This window comes from Canis lupus, chromosome 15 (assembly GCF_011100685.1).
Source record: "Canis lupus familiaris isolate Mischka breed German Shepherd chromosome 15, alternate assembly UU_Cfam_GSD_1.0, whole genome shotgun sequence".
Taxonomy (NCBI): Eukaryota; Metazoa; Chordata; class Mammalia; order Carnivora; family Canidae; genus Canis; species Canis lupus.
Window position 1 is genome coordinate 42,901,771 of NC_049236.1, and position 24,338 is coordinate 42,926,108.

A 24,338-nucleotide genomic window follows, 5' to 3' on the forward strand; every position below is an offset into this window, starting at 1 on the left:
TAAATGAATAAAAATAAAAGACTATGTAATGACCTGGGAAAGATGTTTACAATATATTGTTAAGTGAAAAAAAGCAGGTTACAAAACAGTAAGCAAGTATGAGCCCATTTTTATAAAAATATACATATTTAGCAAAGTAAGAGGACAAGTGATATTTACCAAAATATTAACATTGGTTATTTCAGCATAGTAGGATGATAGTTGATTTTGCTTAATGCCCCCTCCCCCTTTTTTGCCTATTTGAATTTTCTATACTGAAATTAAATGGGAGGGTATTGAGGAAGTTATTAATAACCTCAGATTAGCCCAAATATGTGCCCCAAAGTCTCCCTCTGACAAGGTAAATATTTCTGTTCAGCCCATATCTGTGAAATTGCTTCTATCTTATAAATTTGAGTGTCCTTCCAGGATGACATTTAAATCGTCTTTTAGGCAAACTATTATACAATAGCAATTGTTGATATTAAAAAAAAAAAAACAAAACAAAACCCAAAACAGGTTAATCATCACCAAAAAAAACCAGATGAGAATATACAAATCCTCATTTTAAAAAAGGAACAACCCAAGTACATACTACTAAATTATACAAAGTTACATTATCTAAGTTTAGTTTATTGCAAAGATCAAGACAGCACTAGAAGTTGGGGCTTCTGTTTCACACCATCTGTAGCACACACTCTGTTCTCCACTGCATTCACTCACCCATGTAGAGAAAGGTCTGTACACACACAATGATGTCTGACGTTTCTTGGTTCCCATAGTATAATTAGGAAACTTGACATATCAATTAAAAAGGTAAAACGAGGACATTTACCATCAGACTATAAAATTCCTCTTCTGGAAGAGGATACTTTAGTATTTGAAGATATGCTTTGGAAAAATCATATAAAAATGAAAAGGGCACCATTTCAAGAGCACTAGGACTACATTAAGCTTAAATGAATTCCAACACTCATAATAACATAACTCAAAAACAAATCTGGTCTTAACAAAAGCTCCAATAAACTAAAACTATCTTAACAGGCACAATGAACAGTGTAAACACTGTTAACGGGCACCGAGTTTAATAGGGCAGACAATGTTTGCTTCTGCATTTACACTTGATTTTTCAATTACATTTTTAAAAAATGGTGCTGCTTAAGCTATGAATGTTTTACAAAAAATTAATTTTAATAAATATGGCAAATGCTAAAAATCTAGCTAGGTTACCATGCAAGATATTATATAACCAAGACAAACTCAAATTTATAATAAAGGCAACTTGCATTCAAAATGAACTCTACCCTTGTATTTTATTAAAAGGGCAAACATCATGAATTAACCCAGCTGCTTACTTGAATTACAAAAGTAACATGATTCAATATGAAAATAAGAAACTGTCTACAAATCTCTGACAGTAATAAATTGCAATATACAATGCATACAGGAGTCATACAGAGCAACAAACTCTCGTACAAAACAAAAATATTTTAATACCTTTAAAATCCAAATTTTTCTTTAAAATCATTCATGAAAAAAGATTCTCAAGTCAGAATTAACACCTCAATTAGTCAAGCATCAGGAAGCTACATTACAGCTATTTAATATACAAAGAGACATCTTTTCCCCAATCACTTCCTTATAAGGTCTCTGTTTCCAGAATCATACAGACTCTTTTGCTTCTCTCCACTCCCCATGCCACCATTTCTTCAGATCATGAAAACTGAATTTGTTGAACACCAGAAATCTAAGAGCAGAAAATTTAAATTGAGCAGAATTAAAGAAAAAAATATTTTAAAAATAACATACATATTTTAAAAATAACATATATTGTAGATATTCAAATAAAAGCAATAGACAATGGAAAATAAATCCACTTCTCACCCCCAAATCTCCATTCTGTCTACCCAAGGGAGCTACTTTAATAATTTATGTATCTTTCTAGAAATCTATGCAAATATGAGTATATGTGTACATATTTTTAATCAATAAGAGAATATATAATTATATGTTTTGAGAAAGCAATTTTCAATAACGTTATTAGGTCCTTTTTTTTTTTTTTTAAAGATTTTATCTATTCATGACAGACACAGAGAGAGGCAGAGACACAGGCAGAGGGAGAAGCAGGCTCCATGCAGGGAGCCCGATGCGGGACTCGATCCTGGGACTCCAGCATCATGCCCTGGGCTGAAGGCAGGTGCTAAACCACTGAGCCACCCAGGGATCCCCTATCAGGTCCTTAATACAGATGATCCTTGAACAACACTAGGGTTCGGGGCACCAACCTCTGCAGCTGAAAATCCTCACACAACTTTTGCCTCTCCAAAATCTTAATAGCCTCCTATTGACCAAAAGCCTTACCAATAACATAGTCAATTAACACGTTTTGTATGCTTTATGTATTATATACTGTATTCTTCCAACAAAACTAGCTAGAAAAAGTAAATGTTATTAAGAAAATCATAAGGAAGAGAAAAACACATCTATAATACTATTAAAAAAATCCACATAAGTGGAACCGTGCAATTCAAACCCATGTTGTTCATGGGTCCACCGTAATGTGCTGCAATTAACTACCTGTAATAAAAATCAATGACTACAATCAATTTTTTAGATAACTTAAAATACAAAGAAGGTTGTATTTACCTGTTGATATGACGTTGTATAAACCATAACATTTTGCTGTTGACCATCTGCAGTTATTAACCCAGCTGGTAACTGGTTAGCTAGAAGACAAAAGTTAAAGCAGGAAGATATTGCATTGACTTTGGGTCTGAACCCTAAGGTTGTGCCATTAGTCTCATTACAATTCTGCCACTAATCAATGTAATCTTGGACAAAAATCATATTTAGCATTTTAAAAAAAGTTCCCTAAAAAAACATTTTTCCTCGTACAGTTTTCAGTTTTCTGAATCTTCATTTCTCTAAAATGTAGCTGAGCTAACTGCCTGTGTGTACAAATCTGCAGAGAGACTAGATGGGGTTTCTAATTCATAGGCAGACCTATATCACGAGGCTTAGCTGGGAGCAACACTTACATTAACTAAGCACATGTATTTTACATATGAGAAATACAAAATATATACCTATAAATTTTATATGAGAAGTAGAATCACCATAGACCTTTTATTTCACCAATGACAATATTGCTTTTTTTTTTTTTTTAAGATTTTTTATTTTTAAATAATCTCTACACCCAATGGGTGGGGGTCAAACTCAAATCCCAAGATCAAGAGTTACATACTCCTCCAACCAGCCAGGCATCCCATTCAGTTTTTTTATTTTTAAATCCTTCAGTTCAAATTTATTTAAATCACAAGATTTTTTATTACAAGCTACAATTCTCAATATTCCTATCTCATGTGAATCTTTTATTATTAAAAGATTTTATTTATTTATTCATGAGAGACACAGAGAGAGAGGGAGAGAGGCAGAGACACAGGCAGAGGGAGAAGCAGGCTCCATGCAGGGAGCCCGATGTGGGACTTGATCCCATGACTCCAGGATCAGGCCCTGGGCTGAAGGCAGTGCTAAACCGCTGAGTCACCCGGGCTGCCCTCATGTGAATCTTAAACCAAAAACTAGAAGCTATGGAAATCAGAACTATGGGTAAAAGATTATAATGTCTGCAGAATTTAAATTTCTATACTTATCCCTCACTGACTTCAACTAGAAGATCATGAACTAGTAAGAACTACTCAAAATAGTATTATGTCAAAATAGTCGGGGCTGATATTCCAAAAGTACCATTACATTTAGTATTAATAACTGCTAACAAACTACAGGACTTATAAGAACAAATTTAGTTGCATAAATGTATCGTAACACTGCTTACTAAATGCCTCCTCTGTAAGTTCTTCACTTAGCCCATCTGTAGCTGTGACTGTTCCACCAATTCCTTTCTCTCCTTTCATAGCCTGGGGAAGGAAAAATTAAATAAGTAATCACTGGTATTCAAAAGAAACTGTTTTCTAGATGAAAATGCTTGTTTCCTAAAATTAGGAGCTTCTATTATTACAAACACTGCATGGAATATTTATTTACACTTCTGGTTAATTATATATGAAGAGGTCCTTCAAAATGCTAACTTTTTATATAAGCAGTATTCATCACAAGACAGTGTTAGTAATGGCCTAGAAAATCTAAAATATTTATGGATAAAAATAAAATTATTCTAATTCCACACTACATCAAAAGGAAAATAGAAATCTACTTACAGATGAAGTAGTCTGCAAAATACTATAAATGTTCAGCTCATATATCTACTATAAATGATCCAAATTATCATTTAACTATATATATAGAGCCACTCTCAGCCAAGTGGGCAGTACTATAACAGCAAGTTTAAAAGTCTTAATTCCTAAATCAAAAATATAGTTTGGACCAAACATAATATAGCTCTAAGTTTCCATTCATTCACTCTAAGATTCTATGATGAAAAAATTTGGAAAAGTACTGTGAAGAATTTTTACATTCTCTTCATACTTTAATCATTTGATGCATAGATCACTAATTTAATGGGATTCTAACATTAAAGCTAATAAAGTATTCTGAAAGCAATGTGAATCTGACACCCAAGTTGGAGTGTAGAAATAAATATGCTGATCTCAATTTATCTCCACAAAATTCATACCATGGGCAAAGATAAATCCAAAAGGAAATGCAGAAGAATTTAACTAAAAAAAAAAAAGAGATAGTTATAATTCCTTTTTTCTTATCTAGAAGGCCCCAAGCTTTAAGATGCTACCTCTTTTAAATTAATAATAACCATAGCATGTTTTACGATTACTGAGTGCTCACTATATGCCAAGCTAAGGGCTGTACATAGATTATTTTACTTAGTTCACTCATTAACCCTGGGAGGTAGGTACTATTAGTAACCTCACTTTACAGACCAGGAAACTACAGCCTAATGTATTAAATAATCTGCCTGATGTCACATGTGGAGCTGGGACTCAGCCTCAGGTGGTTGTAATCCAGAGTCCAATGCTCTCAATCATTACCCAACAATGATGTCATTAGTAACAACGGGAAAAAGAAAGGATATACTATTTCCTTTTTTGACATACTATTTAAATGATTTAAATGATTACATGCTTCTTCTGATCGATGATACATTTAAAAAATTAAAGTAAATAGTATATCTTAGTTTCTTAAAAGCAAATGGAGATCATCTTACTTACCTCTCTGAATTTCTGAAGGTATAATTTTAGAGGTTCTACATAACTGTCAAAGCCTAAGGTTGACATGGCAAAGAGAATATCTTCTCCATTGATTGTCTTCCGTTTCTCTTGATGACATCTTTCACTTGCTTCAGATGTTATAAAGCTGATGAACTCACTCACACATTCCTGAACACATTCTTTGGCATCTTTTGCAATCTGAAGAGAAAAATCACAGGTAAATTTGAAGGGAATATAACCATCCCATTCATAACAACCTACAAAAATAAAAAGCTATTTAGAAGAATACAGATTTTAGTTCATGGCTGTTGACATTTCATCTTTGAAATAACATGCTAATTACATTGACAAAATGTGTACTATCAAAATCCCAACACTCGGAGTGAGATAAAAACTCAAATACCAGTGAAAGAAGCCACTGTGACAACTATTCACAGAAAACAGGTAAGTTTAGGTTATAAAAGCAACCACTGGGGATTGATTGCCTGGGTGGCTCAGTGGTTGAGCGTCTGCCTTTGGCTCAGGGCGTGATCCCAAGATCCGGAATCTAGTCCCACACTGGGCTCTCCACAGGGAGCCTGCTTCTCCCTCTGCCTATGTCTCTGCCTCTCTGTGACTCTCATGAATAAATAAATAAATCTTAAAAAAAAAAAAAAAAAAAAAAAAGCAACCACTGGATGTCCCTACCATCCCGTAAAGATGAAATCTTACTAACCAAGTACCCCAAGAAAATCAATCCCATAGTGTATATAGTATAGTGTGGGCTAGATGCAGGTATCACCTCTTTGCCCTAGCACTTCCACAAATAAGGACAAGAAAAAATTTTTAAAAGACAAAACAATGAATTCATGTAAGGCTTACAGGGAGTGAAATAATGACATCTTGTGACATTTTTATTACTGAAGATATTAAGTGTCAGGTATAGATTTTGAGTTTATTAAAAAGCAGCATACACCTGCCACTTTACTATAAAAGCAATTCTTCTCTTAAAGGTGTGGGGTTTCAAAGTTAAACTAATGAATTAAATCATGCAATTCCAAAGTCATTTCTTTCTTTGTTTCTTTCTTTCTTTCCTTCCTTCTTTCTTTCTTTCTTTGTTTCTTTCTTTCTTTCTTTTCTTTTTCTTTTCTTTTCTTTTCTTTCTCTTTCTTTCTTTTCTTCTCCCTTCCCTTCCCTTCTCTCCTCCTTCCCTCCCTCCCTCCTTTCCTTCCTTCCTTCCTTCCTTCCTTCCTTCCTTCCTTCCTTCCTTCTCCTTCCTTCTTCCTTCTTTCCTCCCTCCCTCCCTTTCCTTCCTTTCTTTCTTTCCTTCCTTTCCTTTTCTTTCCTCTTTCTTTCCTTCCTTCCTTTTCTTTCTTCTTTCTTTTCTTTTCTTTTTTCTTTATATTGGAGTTCAATTCGCCAACATATAGCACGACACCCAGTGCTCATCCCATCAAGTGCCCGCCTCAGTGCCTGTCACCCAGTCACCCCCACCCCCACCCACCTCCCTTTCTACCACCCCTGTTCGTTTCCCAGAGTTAGGAGTCTATCATGTTCTGTCTCCCTTTCTGATATTTCCCACTCATTTTTTCTCCTTTCCCCTTTATTCCCTTTCACTATTTTTTATATTCCCCAAATGAATGAGACCATATGTTTGTCCTTCTCCAACTGACTTATTTCACTCAGCATAATACCCTCCAGTTCCATCCACATCGAAGCAAATGGTGGGTATTTGTCATTTCTAATGGCTAATATTTCATTGTATACATATACCACATCTTCTTTATCCATTCGTCTTCCAAAGCCACTTCTAACAGGAATAATAAAAGCCTTGCTGAAACGTACTGTCTTCTACCTCCTTGCCCATTTTACATCCCGAGAAAAGTAAAGAGCTGCATAAATGTAGGTGGGCAAGATAATATGCTAGCTATACACATAACTTTAGATTTTCTAGTAGCTATGTTTAAAAAAAGGTGAAATTAATTTTAATAATTATTTTAACCCAATAAATCAAAATATTTAAACACAGAATCTATTTTAAAATTATTTTCCTTCTTTTTTTCATACTAAGCCTCTACAATCTGAAGTATGTTTTACATTTACAGCACATCTTAATTCAGACTTGCCACATTTCAAGTGCTCAATAACTGCATCTGGCTGGTGGCCTGAGGTACTAGACAACACAGGCCTAGCCACAGAAACAGTAATCAGCAGTTGTGCTTTATTTCCCTTTAGAACATAAGGAGAACCTCTCATATTGGAATTTGTAGGCTTAGCTATGTATTTTAATAATATATTTCTTTGTGAGCTTTATTACTTTTGTAAGTACTTTATAAGCTACAGTGAGAAAAAGTTTATTGTGCAATATAAAATATTAAAAATGTGGATTGTAATTCAGAACAAGTGATGAGTAGAGTGACGAGTTTTTGTAAGTTGGTATAAATGTCTATATGGTTGTCTCAAGACAGAACTACTTTTTAAAAAAATCATGCCAGTTAAATTTAAATGTATGTTAATATTTATGATTATATAAAAATAGCTGATTCCAAATCTAAGGATTTTTTCATTAGACCAAAATGACCCAATTTTGCTGCAACATTATAGAAGCTACAACTCCATATACCCAAACCTGATAGTTCTCATAATGTACCTATTTTAAAGGAGATTCTTAATTTTGTTTTATCAGCTTCAAGTCGGGAAGGGGACGCAGTGTTGTTTGGGGTGGGGGTGGGGGGCGCCGGTGTGAGAACTGCAAACAGCGTAACTAAGTGTGTAAAACTGGGGCAGCCCAGGTGGCTCAATGGTTTAGCACCGCCTTCAGCCCAGGGCCTGATCCTGGAGACCCGGGATCAAGTCCCACGTCAGGCTCCCTGCATGGAGCCTGCTTCTCCCTCTGCCTGTGTCTCTGCCTCTCTCTCGTTCTGTGTGTCTCTCATGAAGAAAAATAAAATCTTTAAAAAAGAAAAAAAGTGTGCAGAACTGTAGGAGCTACTGGACTTGCTGGAGGGCTGAATGGCTGAAATCTACAACTGACCGTATTCAGGAACTACACACCCATGTAGGTCTATGTTCCCCTCTTCCCTGGAAAAGGAAACTGGGTAAAATGTGTCCTCTGCATTACCTTTCCCGTTTGAGGTATGGCATTTTTCATTATCCTTGCTACATTTGCAATTGGAAGATAGATATCTTGTTCTCTGAAACTTTCTTTTGAACCATTTGTGTCTTCATGATCATTCATGCTGTCCTCAGTATCTAAAGAAACAAAAAGGACTTGGTTTAAAGTTTCTCATCATCTTTACTTCAAGATAGAGAAGACTACCTGAAACTAAGAACCATTCTGGCTCATTTCCTAATCACTTTTAGGGAGGAGAATAGTAGTTCTTTTCACATTCTCACAGCCATAACCGAACCTAGTTATTAGTTTCAAACCCACGGCCTCAAGTCCTTTTATCCTCAACTTGGCCTGCTAAAACCTTACGTATCTGTTCTCCAGAAAGCTCAAAAACATCTCCACAGCACCTTCAGAAGTGATCTCTCAAAGAATATCAAAGTGCTTCTCTGAGCCTTTTCTGACATATTTTATAATTCCTTTTATTTCTCATCCTCCCTATTCGATGTTTACTATCTGAGGCCAGGGACCAGCTCTATATACTTCCCAGAACTTGGTAGATTATCTTCCACAGAAGAGGTACTCATAAATATCTGTTACATAGCTTAACTAGAAAACTTACAGACTATGACCTATGGTTCCTTGCAAATTGCCAGATTATGAGGTTATATGTTTATGCAAAACCAAGTTTATATAGAATGGAAAAAGTGGACTTGAATATTACTGACCCAATTGGATAAAACTAATGTAAGTTTCTGAACAAAGCTGTAGTCTGATCCAATGTTTATATAAAAACGAATCCTCAAATTATCCAGACTTAGATATAACTGCAGCTTTCACAGTACCACTAATATTCTCTTATAATGAAATACAGTATCCTGTAAGTAAATTTCCCACTCTTTGTATGTATTAAAAAAAGAAAGGCACTTATGCTGATTCGAGCTACTTTTTTTTTTTTTTTTTTTTTTTAGTTACATTTTTATGTGTATCTCTGTTTCAGGATGAAGTAACTAATTACCCACTTCCAACTGCCTCCTAAAAAATATATCTTCGGGGTGGCTGGCTAAGTGGCTCAGTTCAGTTAAGCATCAAACTCTTGATATCAGCTCAGGTCTTGATCTCATCATGAGATCTGACCCCAAGTTGGGCTCCACTCTGAGCATGGAGCCTGCTTGGTATTCTCTCTCCCTTTGCCCCTCTCCCAACTCACACACAAGCTCTCGCTAAAATAAATAAATAAATAAATAAAAATAAAAATAAAAATAAAATGTATATATCTTTCTCTCAAAAACAAACATCTCTCTCACATTTTTTTAATATTACACATCAGAATGACACTGAAGTACATTATTTCTCATAGGCCAACATGATACTGCCATTCTAATACCTAACATAGTTCAAACTTAATATTGAATAAAACCCAAAAATAGTCTGCTCATAAGTACTAGAAATACAATAGCTAGGAACTCACCCTCTAAAGAACTATTTAATTTACTCTACCAATTAAGTAAGAATTTGTCATACTTAATACTTAAACAGGACATCAGTAACAAATCTTTAAAGAAACTGTGCCAATTTTAAGAAGCATATATATATTTTCCTTTTTTAAGTATGCCCAGCATGGAGCCCAATGAGGGGCTTGAACTCAAACAGTGAGATCAAGATCTGAGCTGATATCAAGATTGGATGCTTAACTGACTGAGCCACCCAGGTGCCCCAAAAACATACTTTAATAGAATTCTTTTCTAGACTTCATCTCTCTTTTGATGACTATTTCTAGTAAAAACAGTATGGTACATCTTTTTAGACTATCACTGAACTTTGACACAAGACTGCTAATTTTCCTGTAAAGATAAAAGTAACCTGGAGCATCACATTAATATAATTCCCACTAAGTTGTTTCTGCTAGTGAATGTCTTTGACCGTGGCTTTCTTACCATCATGAGGCTGTATAACATAGTGGCTTCCTCCGATGTAGTCTGCAGAGATGCCTAGTTGAGAAGCATCTGTGGTAGCACTGTCGCCATCCATCTACGAGGAAAGAAATTTTATAATACTCTTCAATAAAACGTCTAAAAAGCGTAATAGATTCAATGCTCATAACTGTCATAGGATGGGTCAATTAGTTTTCAAGACATTAAGCTTACTGAAAGAAAAGATATCTCTTGATTTGGAAACCTTTTGATAATTTTCCAGTGATTCAAGATTCCCCTATCTACACTCTATAAGTGATAGGCATAAGACCAACAAGGAAACAAAATGAATCTAAAACACACACCTCTTTCTTTTCAACTGCATACTCATCATAAGTGCAGACAACCCTGACTTACAACCTAGCTTGTCCCTGGAGTGACAAGCAAAGCCAAAGTCAGCTTAGCAGTCACCTAAAAGTCACCGATTTCCAACACTTTCTGCTGTCTTGCTAAAGCATGATAGTCCTATGCAAATACTTTGCTCCTGCTGCAAACTTTCTCTGATGTCTCACAAAAGCTCCACGAGAGGCAATGCCTTGGTTCAAACTGTTGTTTGGTATGGGATGCATATGGATTCCTTGGATAAATCTGTGCCCATGCAACCCAAAAGCACACTAATACTTTAAATGAGCCTATAACCTCTAATTCTACTCAACAGTCCTACCTCTGTCCTCAAACTTCAGATTCTTTAAAGAAAAAAGAAAAGGGGCAGCCTGAGTGGCTCAGCGGTTTAGCGCCTGCCTTCAGCCCAGGGCATGATTCTGGAGACCCGGGATCAAGTCCCACATCGGGCTCCCTGCATGGAGCTTGCTTCTCCCTCTGCCTGTGTCTCTGCCTCTCTCAATGTGTCTCTCACGAATAAATAATTAAAATTAGAAAAAAAAAAAAAAAAAAAAAAGGCAGGGTCAGGGAGATTGAAGATCTACATATGAAAACAATAAAATTATAACCATAGACAAGAATGGGAATTAAAATGACTATTTTAAAAGAAGTCTGCTAGGGATGCCTGAATGCCTCAGTCAGTTGGGTGTCTGCCTTTGGTTCAGGTCATGATCTGGGATATCCTGGGATAGAGCCCCACATTGGGCTGCTGGCTCAGCAGAGAGTCTGCTTCTTTCTCTCTCTCTGCTGTTCCCCTTTGTGTGCTCTCTCTGTTAAATAAATAAAATCTTTAACAACAACAAAAAGAAAGAAGCCTGATTAAGTTTGCTTAGAGCTAAAAGAATTCTAAGAGGGAAAATCTAGAGAAAACAACCATAAGCCTTGAACTGTCTCCATTCCATTTCACCAACATGGCAAATCCTGGAAGTCTTTCTGCTTTGCAAATACTACTATACAAAACAATAAGGGACTAGCTATTTGTAGGTGGAAAAATTGTAAATGCATTACCTGAATAAAAAGAGTAGTAAAACTAAGTACAATCTATACATGTTTTCAGGCCAAATCAAAAAAACACTTGACCCTAAATGTTTATCCAGGCCCAGGACCTTGATAACAAGTTTAATGTTATTAACTGCACTATTTAAATCCTTGTGTACCATGTCCTTCTCTGGCTGTTGGATTTTCATCTACTAGGAAAACAGCAGGCTAGTTTCCAAGTCTTCAATAACATGGCATTTCTTTGATACATCTGTTGACTGCAGTGTCTAATTTAATTGTTGATAAAGATACATTTCCATAATCTACATAGTTTTCTAAGGGGCTAGAGAATAGAGTTTACCTACCTTTAATAATTTGCACAAGTAGAGGGTATCTATTTATTGATACTTCTTAGTGGCTTCTAAAAGGTAATAAACAACAGTTAGTGAGCTCTGATACTGACTCTCCTGCTGATCCCTGAAAACAGCATCCCTACCTGTTAAATGTATTTCTATATAAAATGGAAATAGTATCACCTTCCCCATATTAAACAGCTAATGTGAAACATTACCCAAAAATAAAATGCCATTTTAATCCTAAAATATCAACGAGATACTAGAAGAGTGCTCTTTGATTTGATGATGGATTTATTAACCATAAAAGCTCAATTAGGATAGCTGTGAACTGACTCGTTTTTACAATGCCCTAAGGGAGATTAGAGAGATCAAGGTTCAAGAGAAAGGACCAAAGCCGCTGTTTCAGAACCTACAACTGGAAACAAATCTTTGTTGGGGTGGGGTGGGGTGGGTGGGTATCTGGGAGATTTTTTTTTTCTTAAAATTTTATTTATTCATGAGAGAGACAGAGAGAGAGAGAGAGGCAGAGACACAGGCAGAGGGAGAAGCAGGCTCCATGCCGGGAGCCCAACGTGGGACTCGATCCTAGGACTCCCGGATCAGGCCCTGGGCTGAAGGCGGCGCTAAACCGCTGAGCCACCCGGGCTGGCCCTGGGAGATTTATTAATTTATAAATAGAACACTAAAAAAGTATTAAAGGTAAAAAGTTCAAATCACATTACCTTTGTCATACACTGAAATTAGTAGCAAGATTATCATTTGGATTCACAGCATTAGCCTCGAAACCTCAGTCTTCTAAAACATACTCTGCAAGTATTTGTTGTCAGAATCAAAGAAAGGGAACCTGCTCAAGAGCTATGTTTGGTGCGTGGTGTACCCAGGAGACAGCAATCCCATCCTCCCTCCCTGAGGATAAGCTGCACATAGCAGGCTTAGCTGTGTGTGTCTTTAGGTCTACAAGTCGTAGCTCCTCTTGTCGTTTCACCCCATCTCTGTCTTCCTGTCCTCTATCTTTCTACCGTTAAAATCCTGCCATTAATCCCAGTGTTCTCCCATCCTCCTGAAATCTTTGATTTACTCCATCCTGCACGTCCAATATTAGTGTTCCCTTCTTTGAATCCCCAAGGATTAGTACCTTCCATTCAACAAACTGGCCTCATCTTTTATGTTTACAATAGCTAGCCACTCAAACATCTGAAGGGGGAAATGAGGCAGGGAAACTTGCTAGATACATCCTGAAGGCTTTTACAAGGTCTAAACTTCTATTAAAATATTCAAAATAGGGATTCCTGGGTGGCTCAGCGGTTGAACATCTGCCTTTGGCTCAGGGGTGATCCTGGGTCTGGGGATTGAGTCCCACATCAGGCTCTCTGCAAGAAGTCTGCTTCTCTCTCTCTGCCTATGTCTCTGCCTCTCTCTCTCTCTCTCATGAATAAATAAATAAGTATTTAAAAAATTTTAAAAATATTCAAAATAAAGTGGAGATTGTAAGCCAGATTGTAAGTAAGCCACTTAACAAATATTTACCAAGTAAGCACCTGGTATTTATCAGGTCCGTGCTATGTGCTGGGGATGTAGCAGTCAACAGCATAGACAAGATCTCTGTCCTCATCTTGCAGGGAAGACAGGTATTATGCAAACTAGTGGCAGGGGAAAGGAGTGGGGAGTGTAGTCTATTAATATTTCCACAGCACAGGCTCTGGAATCCTATCACCTGGTTTGAATTCCTTCCTACTTACTTGGCATGAGACCTTGAGCGAGACGGGACTCCCCATGGAAAGACAGCACAGTATTAACAGGAATACCCAGTAAACGTTATGTATATAGCTATTAAATAATTACAACTGACTAATTGCTAGTGCCAAGTGCTAAGGGAAACAAGTGTTTTGTTGTATGCTTTGAGAGCTTATTGCAAAAGGGGCCACATTTGTCTGGGGAGTCAAGGAAGTGGTCACGGGAAATGACACTTAAACTGAGATTCAAAGACAGAAATTGGTCAGGCAAGGAAAAAATGGGAAAACAATGTTCCAGGCCAAGGAAATAGAAATCTACTACTGGTGGACCAGAATGGACAAAGTAGAGGCTAGATCAAGCAGTGCCTTGTGCATAAGAACAAATCAAAAGGAAGTTTTTGCAGAACTGTGCAAAAAAGATTTTTTGAAAAGATCACTCTGGCTACAGTCCAGTGTCTAAATAGGCAGAACAGGGCAAGAATGGGGGCAGAAGACCACAAAGGACCATGAGGCCATAGTCAGAGCATGAATTCTGGCGAGATGATAACACTCCCCAGATGCTGTCCAGCAAAACGGCAGTAGGGATCAAGGGGACTGATGAAAGAGCCTTTCAGGAGGTCAGATGAGCAGGCCTGGGCACTGAGTAAAAACAAAGCAGACAAGGATGGAGGAGACGCTGCTGGGGTTCCTGCAGCTGGAGACAGAATGGGAGCACTGGGCAGTGCGAAGAGCTGAGCAGGAGCTGACGACCACAAATGCACAATGGGACCAGCATGGCCAGGCGTCACACATGTACCCGGTGTAAGAGTAGAGAAGCTACAGTGTCAAGTTTTATCCAGACAATGAAGAGGAAGGGCATGTAGGAGAATGACAAGACAGTAGGTGAACTAATGAATCATTAGATGCAATCCCTATCAAAATACCATGGACTTTCTTCAGAGAGTTAGAACAAATTATTTTAAGATTTGTGTGGAATCAGAAAAGACCCCGAATAGCCAGGGGAATTTTAAAAAAGAAAACCATAGCTGGGGGCATCACAATGCCAGATTTCAAGTTGTAATACAAAGCTGTGGTCATCAAAACAGTGTGGTACTGGCACAAAAGCAGACACATAGATCAATGGAACAGAATAGACAATCCAGAAGTGGACCCTCAACTTTATGGTCTACTAATATTCAATAAAGGAGGAAAGATCATCCACTGGAAGAAAGACAGTCTCTTCAATAAATGGTGCTGGGAAAATTGGACATCCACATGCAGAAGAATGAAACTAGACCACTCCCTTGTACCATACACAAAGATAAACTCAAAATGGATGAAAGATCTAAATGTGAGACAAGATTCCATCAAAATCCTAGTGAACACAGGCAACACCCTTTTTGAACTCGGCCACAGTAACTTCTTGCAAGATACATCCACGAAGGCAAAAGAAACAAAAGCAAAAATGAACTATTGGGACTTCATCAAGATAAGAAGCTGTTGCACAGCAAAGGATACAGTCAACAAAACTAAAAGACAACCTACAGAATGGGAGAGGATATTTGCAAATGACGTATCAGATAAAGGGCTAGTTTCCAAGATCTATAAAGAACTTATTAAACTCAATAGCAGGGATCCCTGGGTGGTGCAGCGGTTTAGCGCCTGCCTTTGGCCCAGGGCAAGATCCTGGAGACCCGGGATCGAGTCCCACGTCGGGCTCCCGGTGCATGGAGCCTGCTTCTCCCTCTCCCTCTGCCTGTATCTCTGTCTCTCTCTCTCTCTCTGTATCATAAATAAATTAAAAAAAGACTGTTTAAACTCAACAGCAAAGAAACAAACAATCCAATCATGAAATGGGCAAAAGACATGAACAGAAATCTCACAGAGGAAGACATAGACATGGCCAACACGCACATGAGAAAATGCTCTGCATCACTTGCCATCAGGGAAATACAAATCAAAACCACAATGAGATACCACCTCACACCAGTGAGAATGGGGAAAATTAACAAGGCAGAAAACCACAAATGTTGGAGAGGATGCGGAGAAAAGGGAACCCTCTTACACTGTTGGTGGGAATGTGAACTGGTACAGCCACTCTGGAAAACTGTCTGGAGGCTCCTCAAAGAGTTAAGAATAGACCTGCCCTACGACCCAGCAATTGCACCGCTGGGGATTTACCCCAAAGATACAGATGCAATGAAACGCAGGGACACCTGCACCCCGATGTTTCTAGCAGCAATGTCCACAATAGCCAAACTGTGGAAGGAGTCTCGGTGTCCATCAAAAGGCGAATGGATAAAGAAGATGTGGTTTATGTATACAATGGAATATTACTCAGCCATTAGAAACGACAAATACCCACCATTTGTTTTGACGTGGATGGAACTGGAGGGTATTATGCTGAGTGAAATAAGTCAATTGGAGGACAAACATTATATGGTCTCATTCGTTTGGGGAATATAAATAATAGTAAAAGGGAATAGAAGGGAAGGGAGAGGAAATGGGTAGGAAATTTCAGAAAGGGAGACATAACATGAAGACTATTAACTCTGGGAAACGAACTAGGGGTGGTGGAAGGGGAGGAGGGCGGGGGTTGGGGGGATGGGTGACGGGCACTGAGGGGGGTACTTGATGGGATGAGTACTAGGTGTTATTCTATATGTTGGCAAATTGAACACCAATAAAAAAATAAATTTATTATTAAAAAAAAAAAGATCCAAGAGAACTGGTAAGAATGGACAAAGAGTAGTTCAATCGCATTTAATTAATGTTTAATGACTATTCTGATTACTTAGTTGAACTGATACTGTTCTCTAAAATATTATGTGAAAGGAATGGTCAGCTGGCTAATATATTTTTATTCTACAATTCTGTGATGTAGCAGTTTTTAAATTATGTTAATAATTTGTTGCCCAAATGGAGGAAACAGTTCCCTCTTTAACATGTTTAACATTTATTGAACACTTTCTAAATATGTCACGCAATGTTCATGACCCCATGAAGCAATGAGAGAACTGAGGTTACAAAAGGCTAATGACTTGCCCAAGGTGGCAGAGTAAATGGGATTTAAATCCAAGGTGTCAGATGCCAAGTACTTTACAGCATTTCTTCCTAATAATTTTTCCTATAGTCCATCAGCCTAAATGTTTACTTTGCCCTCTCTAAATTCTGGGTCTACTGGTTGTATATTAAAAACATGTATTCTCAAGTAAGGACACTATGTGTGAGATGTAAGCAAGGCACCTGGTTTCGGGTTCAGGATCAGGAACACTGGCCCTTAGGACAGACTACCCAGGTTGGTCTTGACTTACTCTTCTCTTGGTGCCTCGGCTTCCCCATTTTTAAAATGGAGTTGCAATGGGAAGCGAAGCTATTCTATAAAAAGTACTTAGCAAAGTGCACGATACATAATAAGAACTCAACAAATGTAACCTAATATTATTTTTGTCCCTTCAAATGCAGTTCTCACCTTTATTTTCAGGCATAGTTTTCTCTCTCACATAACCCCTTCACCTGTCGTCTGGACCAATTCTTTTTTATCTCTTTGAGGATAAGAACACAAAGGTCCCTCACCTCTACTGGATCTTCCGTGCCCCCCCCACCCCCCCCCACCCCCGACCAGCTGCTTCACTCTTTTTTCAACATGTTTAGGCTCCCTCACTGAACACACACAAGTACACACAGACCTGTAAAACCACAATTCTGCTCCACACCCTTGTCTAGCTATCACTGTCACCCCGACAGTCCTCATACACCTCTTCATCCCCATTCAACTCCTGGCATGCGCTTCTCTACCCCATCAGGTACTGAAACTGTTCTTTGAAGTTGCCAGTATGATCTTGCCTTCATCCTACCTGACTGCTCTTGGTAATCAGACCCCACACTTACACATGGAATTCCTTCTCCCTTGATTTCAAAAGCTACATCATTCCCTGGTTTATTTTTTCCTCCAAGGTTATCCTTCCCTCTTTCTTCCCTCACTCTCTTAATTGATTCGTTAAATACAACTTCTATGCTTAGAAGTCCTAAACCTACAACCATATCCTGCCTGTACATGTCTGATATCCCATCACTGCCAACTTAGGATTCTGGAAAATGAAACTCACCCTCCCCATTCTTGCAAGGAGGCGAAAGATGAGAGCTCCTGATCTCCTTTTCAAATACTGCAATCCCACCCTCCCAGGCTAATTATACCAGTATCAGTATTATACCAGATACTTAGAATATTCTATCTCCTCTAAGTTCTACCTAAGCTGTTACCTCTTAAAAGGGGTAAGTAAGTTTCCTGGATATGCCCTTCCTTTTTTTACTGCCACTGCATCACTACCCAACCTACCAGGGTGCACACTGTTTTAAGACAGGGCCCACTAAAACACCATTTCTATGGCTCCTGAACCTAGAATGGTTCTCAAAGTCTTTAGCAACAAATCAAAACCTAGTTTTTCACAGCTTTTCATTAGTGGATCCCCCACTTAACCTCACTGAACTTGTTTCCAACTCTGTTTTCAGGGCTGATAAAAATCTTAGTGCTAGCATGTACCTGTTTAAGGATCACCAGGTACAGCTCTTTTATTTTAGGAGTGAGGCATGATTCCTGGCTCAATGAAGCTGTAACATGCCTGACATCACAAATATAGTAGCAGATCCAGAACTAAGTATCCGGACATGGCAAGCGGTATCTCTCACTAAATTACCCTATGAAATCTCCACTTGGACGATGTAGATCTACTTCTCATCCCTTAAACAAATCAGTTACTCATCCCTCCCTCCAGGCTTTTGTTTTCGGCAATACCTTCCACCTATCCACATCCCACTCATCCTTCAAGGCTAAATCCACAACATTCCCAACTACCCAGGCATACCACACCACTGGTCTCTTCACCTCTGCTACCCTTAGAACCAGCATTTCCCATTTGGTGCTTGACTAAAGTCCTAGCAAAAGAGACAAACTCTTAAGAGCTTTTTATCTTGTAATTTCCACAGCTCTTAGGAGCCCACAACAATACGTGCAAGTCACTAAAAAGAAAGAAGCAACAAGAATGAGTAGAGATACTGTCTGTCTAGACTTGAAGAGCATTCATCCTACTTGGGATCTCCAATATACATTACTTATAATTTTGTTTCCAGCTAATTACTGTTTAATTGACAACCAAAGTGGTAAGCATACTTACTGTCATGAAATACTGTCAGAACTGTGTTGTCAGTGGTGTTCAGGAACACCTTTTTAAAAAGGGATCCAATCTTCACCCAATTTCAACCTAGAAGATAAACAACTATTAGTAGTAACACCGTATAGCCTACAGGCTTTCTTCCTAGTAAAAATTTAAAAGGCATCTATTCTGATTCAACAGAGTGCAAAAAAGCAGGCACCCAGTCAAAGTTTCTTAAATTGGTAGATATATTTTGGAGACCTTGCAAAACAAGTTAATTCTATGGCAGGAAGGAACTGCTTTTCCAACATAACCCTGAATTTAGTCATGTTCATCATAAATATTCATCACAACATCCCAAATTATATGCACGAGACCAAAATTTACACATCTAAATTATTCAATTAAGACACAAACACCCCAATTTAATTTTTCGGTGATGATTTTCTTAACGTTTTAGAGTGAGATTTAGGAGTTCAAAAGCTCAAAAGGGGAGAAGAGTATCTCAGAATACAATGCTTTTAAATTAAGCACCTCAGATTATACTGAAAAGAAGATAGATGCTGCCAAGAGAACATACATGGAACATAATCAATTAGGACCTTTATTTATCATTTTAAAGCACCACCATTTTGGACTAAAATTGCATCTGAATAGCACTTCATTTTCGCTGTAAGGCATAAATAGCTGAATAAATTGGTATCAATTACAATGTTACAATCTCCATTTTTCATTTGCTCCTTTCCTTTTTTTCAAGTGAAGCAATTAAATTGGGGGGAGGGGCAAAACAAAAACATATCCTTTCAGTGCTAATTTTAAAGGAAGAGAAAATGATATGCATTCAAGCATGAAATCTAGTAAACAGAAAAAAAAAATTATAGCCACGAATTGAATTTTTTAAATGTCAGTCGGGGCAGCATAGACTGGCTGACATTGTCTACTCTGCTATAATCTTAAAAGCAATGTCTAATTTCTTTTTAAATATTCTCATCTAACCCCAAAACTGCCCAGAAGATTCCTTCCTTGTTTTTTGAAGTGTGTCTTTGAAAATGGAAATCCTCAGTACACTTAAATAATGGAGCTATATATATTTATGTATTTTGTTTGGGGGGGGGTGGTCGGGGTGGGCACACCTCACCACACACTCTCGCCCAAATAGTTGACTCAGTATATATTTAAATTCAATATATTAAGGATAAACACTGTCACCTCATATGGTATACATTTTCCTAAAGGCAGGTTATGATATATGTGAAAGCTCAAGGGAATGCATACATCTGTTTAATGTTTGAAGAAATGCAAATTTGTATCCAAGAAAAGCAGCAGACCCTTCCTCCACCCTCCATTCTTTGGCATCAACAACCAGAGTTTTGCATCAATAGAATCCTTAAATTAAGCTACAGGAGCAGTGCGGGGAAGGAATAATTGCCTTTTAAGGAATTCTGGTTAAACTTTCAATACTTTACAAATAAAACCCTTATTTATTAATGCCACTAATATCGATCAGCTTATCTTACCACTTTATTTTGCCGATGAGTTTCCATACTAAGAACGAACGCCCAAACCACCCCAGTGATTCGTGGCACGAACCAGGGCACCGTGGAGTGCGTGCGGGCTGGTGGGATGCTCTTTCTGCTTAAGGTCGTATGCTACCTAACCTTGTTTAAATTATCCTGTTGCAGTACTTTGGGCAAGATTGCGACTTGTGGGTGCTCTGTAATTCTTTGTTCTCGAAGACTACCGCTCCTCAGGGCTGGCAGATCCTCCCCGCCTCCCACCGAAGATTAAAACCTTAGTCCAATCCGAAAGGCTTCCTTCCTTCCCACCTTCGGGGCAAGTCCAGGGACCGCAAGCCGCCAGATGGCTGCATTCTTTACGTGAAGCCAGACTGCGGGGAGACCAAATCCACTCCTTCCTCCCGGGGACCTCGCTTCCTCCCCACGAAGGTGCGCGGGCTGGTCCCGGCCCCACCGCCCGGCCCGGCCCCACCGCCCGGCCCGGCCCGGCCCCGCCGACTGTCAGTCCCGCGGGTGTGGGGCGGCCGCCCCCGGCGCGCGTCCCTCGACTCGCCCGCCCAGGCCCCGGGCCCGCGCCCAACGCCCGCCGCCCGCCGCCCGCCCGAGGCGCCGGGGCAGACAAAGCGGCCCGGCCCCGCCATGCCCCCGCGGGCCGGCGGGCGGGAGGGAGGCGCCCCCGGGGACTCCGCGCGGCCGCCCGGTCAAGGGCGCAGGGTCGGGGCCGGCGCCCCCCGCCCGGCTCCCCGCACAAAATGGAGCCGGCCGGGACGCCGCCGGGACGCGGCCGGGACGGGCCTGACGGTGCCCCGGCGCCCCCTCCTCGGCCTCGGGCCGGAGCTCGGCGGCGGCGGGCAGGAGGCGGCCTGGCCCGCGTCCCGCCGCTCCTCGGCCCGGCGCACAAAGAGCCGCTCCCCGGCCGGGCCCGCAGCGGGAGCGGCCTCGCAGGCGCCGGCCCGGCCCGGCCCCGGCCCCGGCCCCGGCCCCGGCCCCGGGCGGGAGGGCGCGCGGGAGGGAGGCGAGTTGCCCCGGCCGCGGCGGCGTTGGCGGCGGGGACGGCGCCGGGAGGAGACGGACATTTCATTCGAGCTAAAGTGGAGTCGGTTTAGGAGCGATCATTGGCCGAAGCGAGACACAAACCTCCAATGCAGCCCTGGTTGGCTCCCGTCTCCAATCGGCTGTTTGGTTGGACAGAAAATGGCTGCGAAGGAACCAGTCCCAGCGCGGAGCTCCGCTTCCAGGACTCGGCCTCCCCTCCCTCCGCCGCGGGCCGCTTCCCTCGGCGCGACACCCTCCCTCCGCGCCTCCCGCGAGCCCGCCCGCCGCGGCCCCGCCCCCGGCCCCGCCCCCAGGCCCCGCCCCCAGGCCCCGCCCCGCCCCCGCCGGGTGTGCTGAGCTACTGCAGTGGCTGGAGCCTGCAGAGCGGGGAGCGGGGAGCCGGGAGCGGGCTGCGGGCAGCGGCGGGCGGGTCCTGCAGCGGCTGCTCGGCGGGGGCTCCTCGGGGCCGGGACCCCGGCACGCTCGTGAGGCCTGTGCGGGCTTTCAACCCCCGGTGTTTGCCCGGGCCCGGGCGAAGCGTGATTTCTCAGGCTTCCCTCCCTTTTCAGGCCCCTCCCTCCCCCACGGGAGAGCGTCCGACCACGGGAGCGCAGCCTGCCTGCGCCTCGGCTCTTTAGAAGGGGACCTCAAGGGCAGAGCCCGCCGCCCCGCCGGGTGGACTTGAACGACGGCTCTCTCCCGGAGTGTCTCCAGCACCGCGTGTGCCTGAAAACGTTGCCAAATGCACGAGCGGCTCCCCCTCGGTCACTGAGCTCCGACGTGCGTGGTCGAGATTTCATCTAAAGATACAATCCTCTCCTTCAGGTTTAACAGGTTGCTCAGTCTGGCCAGCCTTCACCCCGAGTTTAAAATGCTGCATTTCCTGTCTTCCCCCCACACGCCACCCCCTGCCCCGCACTCCCCGTAGTCGCTCCCTGACTTGTGGCTTTTCCCACCCCGATGATCATTTGGGCCGCACGAATCCACGGCCGGTTCTTGCCTCTGCAGCCAGGCTCCCCCGCCGTCCCTCCCTGGCTGCAGTGTGGGTCGGGCTTCCCTGGGCTGCGACCGTCGCAGATGGGCGGTGAGCCAGGCACCGCTCGCTGCAAAGGGCTGCAGGATTTCTGCCATGGGAGCCAGCGATCGCCCTCCCTTTACTTCCACTAAACAAGTGGCCCGGTGCCACATTAAACTTTCCAGCTTTAATCATTTAAAAATATATAGACATGTTTTATTTATAGAGCTCCTACTGTTTCTCCGCATATTTTAACATTTCAAGAGCAAACAAGGAAGCAAAGACAAGTGAGAGCCTCCAAGTTATTCCAAGAGTTAGAGTAAGTGGCAATGCCACTGTGGAATCAAACAACCTGATTTGAAGTCCAGCTCTTCCTTGTCCTGGCTTGTGACCTTAGCCAAATTTCTTTGCCCACTCCGTGATGGTTTCCACATCTCTGTAATGACACTAATAGTAGCTTCTTAGGATTGTTTGGAATTAAAGAAAATGCACATAGAAAGCCCTAAAAAAAAAAGTTGGCCAACTATCTTAAGATCTTTATATGATATGAATTTCAACATCCATCAAACTTTTAAAAACCGTTATTCGCTAAAAAGGAGTAAAATTGGCCTGCATTGGACTTCTCCCTTTATGATTACCCATAAGAGTGGGGTTTTCAGAGTGAAATGATGTGCTCAAAAGACAGGAAATACAAAAAAGGAAGTAGTAGGATTGAGAGAAATATGACTAATCCGCGCACTGGATGATGAACCAAGCGCTACAAGATGCCTGCTTCCCTGAGTTAATATGCTCTTACTTCACTACTGTCCATCTAAATGACATATGCTTCATCCAGATTCAACAAAAAGGTGATTCAGCTCCCTCTGTTTACCTGGGGCAGTGCCAGGCGCCCCAAGGCCGCAAAGGTGGATAAGGCACTCTCCTTATCCTTGGAGCTAATGCTAGAAGATGGGAGACCTGGTCAACATGCCTCTGATGTTGAACAACCTGTGTTCTCTGTGCCTTTTAAACCTGCATTCAGGAAGCCCCCCCAGTAAATGTTAACCCCATTTTTCATGATCACAGGGTAGAAGACATGGATCACAGTTTAGTTGTGGAAAAGACATTATCTAGACTAATCAAGACTTTCCTTTTTCCGCCTCTTGGCTGTTCAAATGTTTTATTATTTCTAGGCTAATCTGGACTTTTCAATTAGCAATGATCGCGCCTCGGATAAACCTCATTGGCTATGATACTGCCACTGTGCAAAGCTTAATTTGGACCTCTCATTAAAGGTCAGAGGACAGGTGATTGTCTCTTTTACTAGTCCACACACCATAACTGCCCCATAGCTTGTACCATTATTTATATGAGTCATAGTTCAGTAGACAACAAAGCGGAATCTTTGGCACGACAAAGACTTCCCAGTTGGATTTTACTTTATTATTTTGATGAGGCCTCATAGAATTTCCATAATGACAGTGTCCAGTATAGAACAGTCTCTGTTTCCAAACTCCTGATTCTATTCTTGCCCCTCTCTTCTCAGTCCATTCTATGCACTCAAGGCCTGGAAGGATCTGGCTTCTGCTTTTTTCTCCCTCGCTGACTTCTAACTCTCCCTCTACCCGCTTCCACCTTCTACTTGCACTGGTCTTGGCTCTGACACACGCACACACACAAGTGCGCTCCTGCGGCTCTTGCCTTAAGGTCCTAGCTGGCTTTCCCTCACCCCTCCTCAAGGAGCCCCACCTGGTTGCTCTGTAATGTCTTCTACCATATCACCTCGTGTGAAGGTAAATACTATTCTCTTCACTCCAATAATATTTAGCCGAATTGGATTATCTTCTCTGTTTGTAACTATATTCAAAGTGGGGGCCCTTCTCATTGCCCCCCATTACTACCCTCATGGCTGAAGCCACATCTCCTCTCACCAGGATGACTGCCGTGACCTTTTTAACTGATCCCCCTTGCTTCTGCCCTTGCCCACAC

The 24,338-nt window shown here is 41.1% G+C and overlaps 1 protein-coding gene and 1 pseudogene across 6 annotated transcripts; both read right to left on the bottom strand.

Moving 5' to 3' along the window:
• Positions 1 to 29: 29 nt before the first annotated feature.
• On the bottom strand, positions 30 to 21,607 carry NFYB (nuclear transcription factor Y subunit beta). Of its 6 annotated transcripts, none has more exons than XM_038558883.1 (9): positions 21,458 to 21,606; positions 18,825 to 18,911; positions 11,948 to 12,003; positions 10,188 to 10,281; positions 8,263 to 8,393; positions 5,163 to 5,360; positions 3,815 to 3,896; positions 2,626 to 2,705; positions 30 to 1,726 (listed from the first exon to the last, which is right to left on the bottom strand). In XM_038558883.1, exons 4-9 carry the CDS (start codon positions 10,279 to 10,281, stop codon positions 1,694 to 1,696), a joined length of 618 nt encoding a protein of 205 aa, XP_038414811.1. In that variant the 5' UTR covers positions 11,948 to 12,003; positions 18,825 to 18,911; positions 21,458 to 21,606; the 3' UTR covers positions 30 to 1,693. The 6 variants fall into 6 exon arrangements, with proteins under 6 accessions (XP_038414811.1, XP_038414812.1, XP_038414813.1 ...); XM_038558884.1 differs by lacking the exon at positions 21,458 to 21,606 and adding an exon at positions 20,630 to 20,785; XM_038558885.1 differs by lacking the exon at positions 21,458 to 21,606 and adding an exon at positions 20,321 to 20,560.
• Positions 21,608 to 23,507: 1,900 nt separating this feature from the next.
• Positions 23,508 to 23,622, bottom strand: LOC119869447 (annotated as a pseudogene).
• Positions 23,623 to 24,338: the final 716 nt, after the last annotated feature.

Bases quoted from the DNA above. Each gene is read 5' to 3' on its own strand.
- NFYB (XM_038558880.1), bottom strand. The intron at 8,394-10,187 runs GTAAGAAAGCCA...TTGTTTCTTTAG, and splicing joins TGTTATACAGCCTCATGATG to ATACTGAGGACAGCATGAAT. The intron at 5,361-8,262 runs GTAATGCAGAGG...TTTTCTCTTCAG, and splicing joins CCATACCTCAAACGGGAAAG to ATTGCAAAAGATGCCAAAGA.